This window comes from Danio aesculapii, chromosome 11 (genome assembly GCF_903798145.1).
Source record: "Danio aesculapii chromosome 11, fDanAes4.1, whole genome shotgun sequence".
NCBI lineage: Eukaryota > Metazoa > Chordata > Actinopteri > Cypriniformes > Danionidae > Danio > Danio aesculapii.
This window is the reverse complement of record NC_079445.1, coordinates 37,894,432-37,906,560: the sequence shown is the minus strand read 5'-3', so window position 1 is coordinate 37,906,560 and position 12,129 is coordinate 37,894,432. Positions and strand designations below refer to the sequence as shown.

Genomic DNA, 12,129 nt, shown 5'->3' with positions numbered 1-12,129 from the left:
TGAATGAATTGTGTGGATTAGATTAGTCAGTACTGAAGCCAAATCTGGAGCTTATCTAACAAAATAAGTTACGGTAACAGTCCAAAAACTAGTACACCCAAGTTTAAATGTTATAGAAAATATTAAATACAAATTTAAAAAAGAGGAAAAATCAAGAGAAGTAAAAAAAATCTAAATTTAGTTATAAATTTTTAGGTTGTAATTATTTTTGCAATATTTTGCTTGAATTTAATTGAATTATCTTTCAATTTCTAAATATATTTGGTGATTGAAATATTATTTGAATAAATATATCTGTTTAATAAATCTGTTTTGTTTAAATACACCAAAATACATTGCCTATATTTACTGAGAAATGGATAAAATGTTCATTTTCAAAATGGGATGTACTTGATTATGCTGAGCACTGTAAACCAAAGGTCAGACTGACAGGCATTTGCAAACAAATGAAAATTATCATTTTTATGTGAGGCTAATCTTACTCAGTATTTTCCTGCATAAATATCTAAGCATTCTTAAACCAGTAGACATTTATACGAGACGCAAAATAAAGATGAAATTGTCAATTCTTTCTTTCTTTTAAAATAACAAATTCTCAGTTTCTTTGGATTTGTTATATTTGAATTTGAGTGTATTGTTAATATTTGTTTTGTATATAAAGGTCTGATAATATTTCTTTCAAACTGGGAATTTACATATGACAAAAAATGTTTCACTGTTGATTTTTCAGTTAGTTCCTATGCATAATCATTTCAGAAATGAACATTTAAAGGCACAATCCACTCTAAAATAAAATTCTGTCAGCCTTTTACTTTTATGACTTTCTTTGTTCAGTAGAAATTGACCCAAACTCTTTCAGTTTCCCCCAACTTTCACTATATTGACAAAAATACAAAATTTGGTAACACTTTTCTTGAAGGGGTGTTCATAAGACTGTCATGAAACCTTTATCGACATGACATTTGTCATGAATGTGAATTTGATTTTATGCATGCTTATAACAACTGTTATTAAAAGTCATTTTCTCAGTTATGTCATTTTAAATGGAAAGATGAGATTGATTTGACATTACCAAGACAACATACATGTCATAAATCTGTCATAAACATGATTGTCATGAGGCCATTAGAATTGTGTAGAACTGTATATTTTCTGATAATTTTTCCGGTAGAACACACTGTAATTGACATTAAAAGTGTTATTACATACTCCTATGGCCATTTACTGTATATCAAAGTTGATATTTAGCCGTACCATATTGGTGTTTCGTAACGTCTATTTTTTGTTATTTTTTGTTATAACGTCCAACGCTCAACCCCCAACCTGGAGGACAGGGACCTACACAAACATACACTACAAACAATTTAGCTTACCCTTATAGCACATGTGTTTAGACTGTGAGGGACACATGCAAACTCCATACAGAAATGCCAACTGACCCAGCCGAGGCTCGAACAAGCGTCCTTCTTGCTGTGAGGCGACAGTACTACCCACTGCGCCACTGTGCCGCCCGTGTCATTACTCTGCAAAATTATTTTTAGCAGCGTCCTTAATATTTAATGACATGTTAATGACAAGTTAACTTGTATCACTGTAGTTGATGTCAAAAATAATATTAATGACAGTGTTATAAAATTAATGACATATTCATAATGGCTTCATGACAGTCATGTTTATGGCAGATTTATGACAGGTTTTGTTATCTTGGTAATGTCAGGTTGTCATAACAAACAAATGTCATCTTTGCATTTAAAATGTCATAACTGAGCAAATTACACTTAATGGCAAATGTTAAAAGCATGCATAATATCTCATTCACATTTGTTCGTGCACATCCTTATGTACCACCTTTTGCAGCTTCTATTCCAACAACCAGTATTTGAAAAAAAGCGCAAGTAAGACCGAATCTTCTTTTAAAAAGGGTTTACTGAGTAAATGCAAACAAAAATACAAAGTTACAATACACTCAATGTAGCTCAGTCAAAAAACTGTGTTGCCAACATCCATAACTGCAATCTGACTTAAACGTATGAACTAATGACCTCATGACGTATTACTGTCGGAAGCCAAAATACCAAAGTAAAGGTTTTTAAATCGTATCAATTATTAAATTATGCATTAAAGATAATACAATCACAATGCATTCTTATTATATTTCAATATCTATTTTCACTATGTTTTAACCTTTTTAACTAAATTATAATCACAAATGAATTATGCATAACTGGCTCTTCCAACATTCATGACATGTCATGATTATAAAGGTTTCTTGACAGTCTTATGAACACCCCTTCAAGTAAAGTTAGCCAAAGTTTTGACCTAATTTTGCTTCTCAAGTTAGTGTATCTTGAATTAAATATTTTCAGACCTTTGTACTGTAAAACAAAAAAAGTCTTTTTTCAGGGATGATGTGATCAATTTGTTAGCATTTTCTCAATAATTATTTAGGATAATTGTATTATAATTGATTGCTTCAGAATTCATTTAAATTTACATCTATTATTTTAGCAGACACTTATCCATAGCAGCATAAAACCGAAAGATGCAACTGTTCTGGTGACACTATTTATGCTTCCAAAGGCAAACCAAGGATCAAATTAAAAAGGGCCCAGGAATCAAGCTTGGTCCTCAGATGGACAAAAAAGGCCCAGGCAACATCTTGCAAGACCAGCGCAAGGATAACCCAATGGACAACCCAAAGGTGTGTGGCTTATTTATTCATCTGAATAGACGATGCCTTTATATTTCCACTCAACCCAATGATTGTCTTTCCCTTTAGATGGAGGAGTTGATGAATGTTTTAGAAAAGACGAGGCAAGAGCTGGATGCCACCAAACAGCGTCTGTCTTCCACCCAACAGTCTCTGTCTGAGAGAGACGGCCATCTGACCAACCTCCGACAGGAGCGCAGAAAACAGCTGGAGGAGATCTTAGAGATGAAGTAAGACACACTTTTAATCCTACTAAAAGAGTTTGAAGGGGATGCTATAATAGGGGTGATTCTGTAATTGGAGTGTTGCATTTTGCGATTCAATAATTTTAAAATGAATATTTTTTTCTAGTTTTTTATTGGAAACAAAAAAGATGTCACACAGTTGTCTTGTCAACTATGTTAGGTTTTCACTGTAACACACGGGTGCTGGACAACGAGTTGGGATCCAACTTCAGAGTCTTTATTGAACAGAGAATAGTCAGGCAGGCAAGAGTCAATCACAGGAGCAAACAGAACTAACATCAAAAATCAGTAAACAATAGGGATGGCTGATGTGAAACTGACGTTTCGATACAGCGTCAAGATCCTGAAACACAAGTGTTTCGAAACTGCACCAAAAGCATGATCCAAACCACCCAGGTCACGTGACTAAGGTGATTTCGAAAGACCAGGTCACATGACTAAAGTGATTCAAAGCATCATCATTTCAGAGGCATTTTAAGACCTGGCGAATCTGCGTTTGACTGACAGATCGGAAAAAAATCTCTATCTTATGCAACCTAGTAGACTGTGTGTGTGTGCAACTGTGTTGCAAATAGCAGAGTTCGAATCCCAATTTGGACAAATGACTTGATGTATTTTAATGTTTCTTTTTAATGACCAAAACAAGACATATTTATTCACAAAGTGTTCATTTGGATGTCAGACCAATGTTAAAACAAAACACGTTACAATAACAGAGCATCTGTTCTATAGAACATCTGTAGCTGCATCACCCTGGTTTCGAACCCATTATCTCTGCAAGCTAGTCTGAAACTCTCACCACTTCACTAAATCATTTGAAACCTCAACTCTACAACGTGGGGTTTAATACCCTAATTTGCTTAACTGTTTCTTTGCTGAAGCTTCCCGAGCAACACATAAAAAATTACTACTAGGTGTCACTGTAGAGCCGGGTTTCAAAACGTTTCAAAGCTTCGACACATGAAGCCTCGCTTTGCCCACCACTAGTAAACAAAGCAAAGATCAAACATGGCACGGGAAAAAAAGGCAAGAAAAATGCTTCGTAATGGTTACATGAACAACAAGACTCAGCACTGTGTCTGTGCAAGTTTGGTGTATTTATGGTCAGTGTAATCAGTTTATCATGATCCTCCGGCTGTGTAAGTGTGATCAAAGTAAAACAGGAACAGGTGTGTGAGGTGCATGACAGATTTCGTAGTTCAAAATTGTAGTCCGAGTGAAAGTGAAGGTTCTCCAGCAATCTGCAGTAGCTAGACCGCTGGTGACAGTAACAGTAACAAAGTTTTTATCCAAAAATCTTACTTGCTAGCATAAATGCGTGGCACTAATGAAATCACGATTATAATTCTAAAAAACAACCCACTGTGTGATCAGTGATAAATTCTGTGTTGCTTTAGATAATGTGATAGCAGTTTTGATGTTTTACAAAATCGCTCTTGCAGTAAGAACATTTCAGATGAAAATAGTTTCTCATAGAAAGCACACATTCCTTTCAGTGCTTCAGATCTTATCATTGAGGAAATACATACATGCTTACATAATATACTTTATCTTTAAACTTAAAACATGACCCGGTAACAGAGTTGACACAAGGTTTATTGACCTTATATATAAAAAATATATAAAATATATAAAAAAGCTAGAAGAAGTAAGTTACACTAAATGTACCTGCAGTTATAGAATCATCCATAAGTCTTTTTGTAAGATAGGTGGAAATGGAAATGTGTCTGTGAAACTTCTGTTCTGCTCAGACAACAGGCTCTACTCGCTGCTATCAGTGAGAAGGATGCAAACATCGCTTTGCTGGAGCTTTCGTCCTCTAATAAGAAGAAAACGCAGGAGGAAGTGCTGGCGCTGAAGAGAGAGAAGGACAGACTGATGCATCAGCTCAAACAGCAGGTCAGTGCGTTTCTCTACTCAAAAACCCATTTAATTGCATACAGTTTAAAGACTACTGTATGTATGGTGAGCGTATTATTAATTATTCATGGAGATGATCCCAGATGCTGGCATTTTTGCTGATGCTGATTTGTTGTATCTGATATCAAGTGTTACAGCCAATGAATTTTAAGTAGTTGATGTTATAGATCTATAATACTTTGTTAAAAATGTTTCAATAAATTGCTTGTGTGTTGTAAATGTTGGCATCACCATAACATTGTACGGAATAAAATATTCATATTTTTATGAATTGTTTTTGAAATCTGGATCTCTTTGGTTGGGTGTAGGTGTTTTTGCTGAATCTATATATTAACTATGTTTATATATAATAACTTTAACTGTTAAAAGCTATTAGTTACTATTTAATCAAAGTTATTAATAAAGTTATGGTAAATAGGGCCAGACGGAATCTGCAGACGGTTTTTGCTATTTCTGCTGAGAATTTTGGTAAAAATCTATGGATTTCTGCAGAATTATTTTGGGAGTATTATAACTAAAACCTTAATATGTGAAATAAAAAATAATATATTTTTTACATTTAATAAAATGTAAATCAAATGCAAATCCAATTAGATTCACTTTATTTGGTAAACAAAGCAAATCTCTCATATAATAGATCTACTAAACGACAGAAAATATTACTGTACAAACTGCATTGTACAAAAATTAGATCAACATTTTCATAACAAGTAAGATCAACATTTACACAAGTAAATAAACAGAATTCATGATGGAATTAAAATCTGCGGAAATCTGCGGAAAATCGTGTGGGCCTACTAATAACCTTAACTTTTCTGAATTTGATTGTAATGCAATAATGTGCACCTTTTGTTAAGCTGCTTTACAACATTACAATAAAAATTGTATTTACATAATTTTTTTTTTTTCACAAACAATAACTATTGTGAAATCGCTATGCTAGTAAACTTGAATTGAATTGAACAGTATATATACTTTTTTTCAGTTTTTTTCTTATATCTATACAAACATTTTACTGGAATCGCCAAAATAATAAGTAGCATAATATTTTTTGCCATGGATAATAATAAGAAGGGCAGCACAGTGGCTCAGTGGTTAGCACTGTCGCCTCTCAGCAAGAAGGTCACTAGTTTGAGCCCCGGCTAGGCCAGTTGGTGTTTCTGTGTGGAGTTTGCATGTTCTCCCCATGTTGTCGTGGGTTTCCTCTGGGTGTCCCGGTTTCCCCCACAGTCCAAAGACATGCTCTAAGGGCTGGGCAATTAATCAAAATTGCTATTCAGAACCTATAAGCGATTTTCCTACCACATGTGGAGTCACATGACCCTGCTCTGTTAAGGCTTATTCAAACTTCTCCCTCAAATACACTGGTGTGGTCCAGCACAGCTTTTGCACGGTCGCATTCCCGCACACCTTTTAAAAAATGTAACTACTTGTCGCACATTTGCACTACTTTGAAGAAGATTGGAAGCTGCACCAGAGATGCCTTCAGATGGCAAGTTTTTCATTACAATAAAATTATTATTCACATTAAAATATTTGTTTACTGAAGATTCAAGAAATGCACTGTTTTAAATATTATTTACACAATATACAAGAGTTATTTTGTTTAGAAGAGATACTGCTTATTTTCTACTTTTTTATAATTTGTTTTTGGGGGTTTTCACCTTTAATGTACAGGACAGTAGAGATTATTGACAGGAAAAATTAGGGAGCAAAGAGAGGGGAAGGATTGACATAGGACCGCAAGGCTGGAATCGAACTCAGGTCGCCGTGAGCACCGGAGTGCATGTGTTGACGCACTAACCACTATACCATTGTCGCCAACTTATTTTTTACTTTTAATAGGAAAAACACTGAAAATAATTTATTTTGTGTCCAAAGATGCAACTATTTATTTTCACTTTTTAAATTAGAAAATTGTGACTGTTGGTTTTAGGCAATGTGTGTTGTTCAGCAATGATGCTCAAAAAATAATTATAGATAATAGGTAGTGTGTGTTTCCATCAATTATTTTAAAATCAAGTTATCCACCCTACATTCAAAAATCTCTCGCTTGTAATATGTGAGCATATTTACTGTACAAAACTTATCAGTGAACTATGAAGGCAAAAATAAATAAATAGTTAAAATGTTCAATTAAGTGAAGTTTATTTACAAACTAATTTCGAGAGGATCACGTGCTTATGATTGACACGGCTGGTCCTGCATTAGCTAACGTATGATTCACTAATCAGACGATCCCTAACTCAGTATAAATAACCACAGTATCTTACCTTAGTCATCTTCGTCTTGAAGAATCCCCCCTTCCACCCCCTCTTTTCCTCTATAGGGCAGCACGGTGGCCCAGTGGCTATCGCTGTCGCCTCAGAGCAAGAATGTCTCTGGTTCGGATCTTTACCCGGCTAGTTGACATCTCTGTGTTCATGTTCTCCCCGTGCTCACGTGGGTTTCCCTAGGGTTCTCCGGTTTCCTCCTACATAGCAAAACATGAGACATAAGTAAACTGACTAAACAAATCAGCACCATAGATGAATTTCAACCAGCAGCATTTCCTCATAGCAATCCTTAATCAGCGGGGGAGGGTGGGGGGTTTCCTCGAGATCTACCTGAGCTCAAACTCCCATCTCGCCCTACAAACGGGAGGGAGCCCCGGGCTCGAGGATCTTATGAGCTCAGTGAAAGAAAAGTTATTTTAAACTGTAAAAAAAAAAGATTCAAAATATGTCTATTTTTATTGTAACTTTCACCAAACTAATGCACTCTTACTACGCATAAGACAACCTTTCAACCTGTGCTCTTTTTCTTCTTACCACATTTTCTCCATTTCAGACACAAAGCCGAATGAAACTGATCTCCGACAACTACGAGGACGACCATTACCACCCTCACGGGCCGCCTCCCCATATGCAACCTCAACCCCTTCACCCTCAACCCCAGCCACAGCCACCATACCCACAGGGCCCGCACCCTCATCAGCCTCCATACCCACACGCACCCCATCCACAGCACCCACAGCCTCCTCCACACCACCCACAGCACCCCCAGCAGCCTCAACCGTCTGGCCCACACCCACCCCGACCCCAACAGCCTCACCCTCAGCACCAACAGCACCCTCAGCACCAACAACACCCTCAGCATCCTCAACACCCTCAGCATCCTCAACACCCCCAACATCCTCATCCTGGAATCCCTCCACAGCAGCAGCAGCAGCATCCGCACCTCCAGCACCCTCATGGACCTCCACCTCAGCAGGGACCTCACCCTCCACAGCCCATGCCCCACCCGCAGCAACACCCGCATCACCCTCCACACCCTGGGCCTCAGGGGCCTCACCCTCGACACCCTCCACCACACCACCGGGGGCCCGGACGTGGACAACCTCATCCCGGACACAGACCTTCCCCAGACCAGGTCAGTCATTAATGTGTTTTTTTAATTGTGTATATATATTTTTTATTATGTATTACATATTACACTTCCTAACATGTGGTGTCTCTTATATAATTTACACACAATTGAAGTCAGGATTATTAGCCCCCCTGTTTATTTTTTCCCCAATTTTGTTTCAAGAATTCACACTTAGATATTGTTTGACAACTGTTAGCAGGTTTGGCATGCTGTCCCGGGAGAGAACCCTGAGCTCGGAGATAGTTGAGCCCAGGGCACCCGCCTGGTCCATAGAGCATATGAGGGGAGTTCGGTGGTTCTCGAAAGCTCCCTGTGGTAAAGGAAGAAAGGAGGAGAAGGGGTGGATGGGGGGTTTCTTCGGAAAACGAAGATAAGAGAGTAGTTCTAGCTAGGCTACTTATAGTGAGTTGGGGTTAATCTGATTGGCTAACTAGTGAATGTAGATGAGTGCCCAGCTGCAGTCAATCATATCACATGCTCCTCTCGAAATTAGTTTGTGAAACTTCACTTAACGGAGAGCAGATTTTTTTTCAACACATTTCTAAACATAATAGTTTTAATAACTCATTTCTAATAACTGATTTATTTTATCTTTGCCATGATGACAGTAAATAATATTTGACTAGATATTTTTCAAGACACTTCTATACAGCTTAAAGTGACATTTAAAGGCTTAACTAGGTTAATTAGGTTCACGAGGCAGGTTAGGGTAATTAGGCAAGTTATTTTATAATGATGGTTTGTTCTGTAGACTATCCAAAATGTATAGCTTAAAGGGGCTAATAATATTGACCTTAAAATGGCTTTAAAAAAATTCAAAACAGCTTTTATTCTAGCTGAAATAAAACAAATAAGACTTTCTTCAGAAGAAAAAATATTATCAGACATACTGTGAAAATTTCCTTGCTCTGTTAAACATCATTTGGGAAATATTTAAAAAAGAAAAAAAAATTAAAAGGGGGGATAATAATTCTGACTTCAACTGTATGTCATATGTGTGGGGGTGGCTGGTTGGAATGCGGATGGTGAGGAGTCAGAAGGGGGTTGTGGACAAAGGTGAAAAATGGGATTGGGGGGTGTAGGAGGGAGTTGGACTCCCTGATTAGGGTTAGGTATTGGTTAGGGTTGGGTATCGTTTGGGGTTATTTCGATACCGGTGCTAAATCAATACTTTTAAAATGGTACCGGTGCCAAAACGGAGCCTGAATCGATACTTTTGAGCCACAAAATTATGGTGGATGACTCTAGAAAAATATTTTATTTGACAAAAAGTACATATTTTAATCATTTTAATTAAATAACAATATAATTAGTTTAAAGTGTACATCAAATCATATTTTATACATTTGAATCGAATTGCATTAATATATTTCTTTTGATCATTTGTATGTTAGCATGAATTCAAGATTTGCATTATGCAATTAGGTGGCGCAGTAAGTAGTGCTGTCGCCTCACAGCAAGACGTCAGTTGGCATTTCTGTGTGGAGTTTGCATGTTCTCCCCGTGATCGCGTCGGTTTCCTCCGGGTGCTCCGGTTTCCCCCACAAGTCCAAAGACGTGGTATAGGTGAATTGGGTAAGCTAAAATTGTCCATAGTATATGTGTGTGAATGAGAGTGTAGGGGTGTTTCCCAGTGATGGGTTGCGGCCGTAAGGGCATCCGCTGCGTAAAACATATGCTGGATAAGTTGGCAGTTCATTCCACTGTGGCAACCCCAGATTAATAAAGGGACTAAGCCAAAAAGAAAACGAATGAATGAATTATGCAATTAACCTTACATTAGCTTACTACTAACCTGTGGAAAGGCTGTCATCAAAATCAGGGAACACTTTTTCTAGGGTTGTAATGTAATATAATGTGTATTTATATTGCGCATTTAATGTGTATGGCCACACAACCAAAGCGCTTCACAATCATGAGGGGGTCTTTCCACACCACCACCAGTGTGCAGCATCCACTTGGATGATGCAACGGCAGCCACAGGACACCGGCACCAGTGCATTTACCACACACAAGCTAATGGTGGAATGATAGTGATAGAGCCAATTCAGTTGATGGCCATGATCTGTAAGGGCCGATGGTGGAAATTTGGACCTCGGTTTAATGTCTCATCCGAAAGGCAGCGCCCAATGACAGTATAGTGTTCCCTTCACTTTTACTGGGGCATTAGGACTCATACAGACCGCAGGTTGTGCGCTCCCTGCTGACCTCACTAACACGACATTCAATTGTAACCTAGTTTTCCCATGTGGTCTCCCATCCAGGTACTGACCAGGCTGCACTGTTCTGTGTGCGTTGCCTACGTGGGTGCATTCCCTAAGCAACAAGAACAAATGCCTAACATAGCCAACGGTGTCCATATCCCTCAAAGTTGTTTAGAATTAAATGTTTAGAGATGGTGTGCCTTTGATGCACCCCTTGATGCTTCTTACGTCCTTGTCGCAGCACCAGCGGCACAGAAGTTAGGCACCGAAATTCATATGCAGATTCAGTCCGGTTCATACGGTTACATAATGTCGCTGGGTTTCGGTACCCAACCCTACTGATAGTATCTCTTTTGTTTCCATCACTCGTTTCTCTTGCGATACTTCAAAATGTGCATTAACACAGGCTGATGGAAACCCAGCGAAGTTTAGAACTGTGTTCTTCGTGCTTCATTTCTACTCATTGGAAAAATGGTCTCAAGACATGTTTCACTAAGAACTTGTAGCAAAAGTTTGCACTAATTTTCATTAATCCAAAGTTGACTAATGCAAAGATTTGAGTTAATGCATAACATTCATTATTAGTAACTACAAAATCAGCTGTAAATAAAGAGGTTATCTAAATAAGTCAATACTAATTAAATGTCAATTAAAGTAAAAGTACTAATTAAAGTAACAGTTTGTCCTTTCATCAAGGCAATTGACCTGTACATAATCTATCACTAAATTATAATAAAAGTCTGAAATTATGAGCTAACCAACCTGCTCTTTCACCTTTAACTCATCTAATTGTTCCCATTTCATGCTGACCGCTGGACATCTGGATTTATGTTGGGCTCAATGAAGGATGATGAAGAAGGAATTTGGGCTTAACCATTACCAAACCAAAGCTATGATGTTGTTTTATGGGGTGAGATCTCAATAACTGATCTATCAGTTTAAAAAGATTGCATTGTTTGCAAATGACAGGTTGGTGATTGTGTTTCTTACTATGGTCCTCTTTTATGTTCTCAGACAGTTCAGTCACTATTGGAGGAGCACAGCCATGCCATACAGATGATATTCTACATTGTTCACTCTGCCAGTCTTTACTTACAATCAGACTCACTCTTTTGGATGGGGCCCCATTTATTTCCATGCATTCAGGAAAGAGGCGGAGCATTAATGTGAGTGGGAGGGCCAGAGCTGGAAATGAACACCTGAGCAGGTAAAAGCAATTAATACCATTTTCACTCATTTGCAGAGAAATGGTAGGTAACACATACACTCACCGTCCACTTTATTAGGTACACCTGTCCAACTACTCAACACAAATTTCTAATCAGCCAATCACATGGCAGCAACTCAATGCATTTAGGTATGTTGACATGGTCCAAGAGTATCTGCGGCAGTTCAAACCGAGCATCAGAATAGAGAGGAAATGTGATTTAAGCATCTCTGAACACACAACACGTCCAACCTTCAGGCAGATGGGCTACAACAGCAGAAGACCACACCAGGTGCCACTCCTGTCAGCAAAGAACAGGAAACTGAGGTTACAATTCATACAGGCTCACCAAAATTGGACAATAGAAGATTGGAAAAATGTCACCTGGTCTGATGAGTCTCGATTTCTGCTGCGACATTCTGATGGTAGGGTCAG

General features: G+C 37.9%; 1 protein-coding gene across 1 annotated transcript in view; it reads left to right on the top strand.

Moving 5' to 3' along the window:
* LOC130237099 (ERC protein 2-like) overlaps positions 1–11,591 on the top strand; it is a 59,174-nt gene extending 47,583 nt beyond the window's left edge. Inside the window, exons 13-18 of the mRNA XM_056467906.1 lie at positions 2,581–2,701; positions 2,780–2,940; positions 4,707–4,854; positions 7,705–8,286; positions 11,334–11,397; positions 11,502–11,591. Of these exons, the coding sequence (XP_056323881.1) occupies positions 2,581–2,701; positions 2,780–2,940; positions 4,707–4,854; positions 7,705–8,286; positions 11,334–11,360 (1,039 nt within the window). The 3' untranslated portion in view covers positions 11,361–11,397; positions 11,502–11,591. The remainder of the gene's footprint in view (positions 1–2,580; positions 2,702–2,779; positions 2,941–4,706; positions 4,855–7,704; positions 8,287–11,333; positions 11,398–11,501) is intronic.
* Positions 11,592–12,129: the final 538 nt, after the last annotated feature.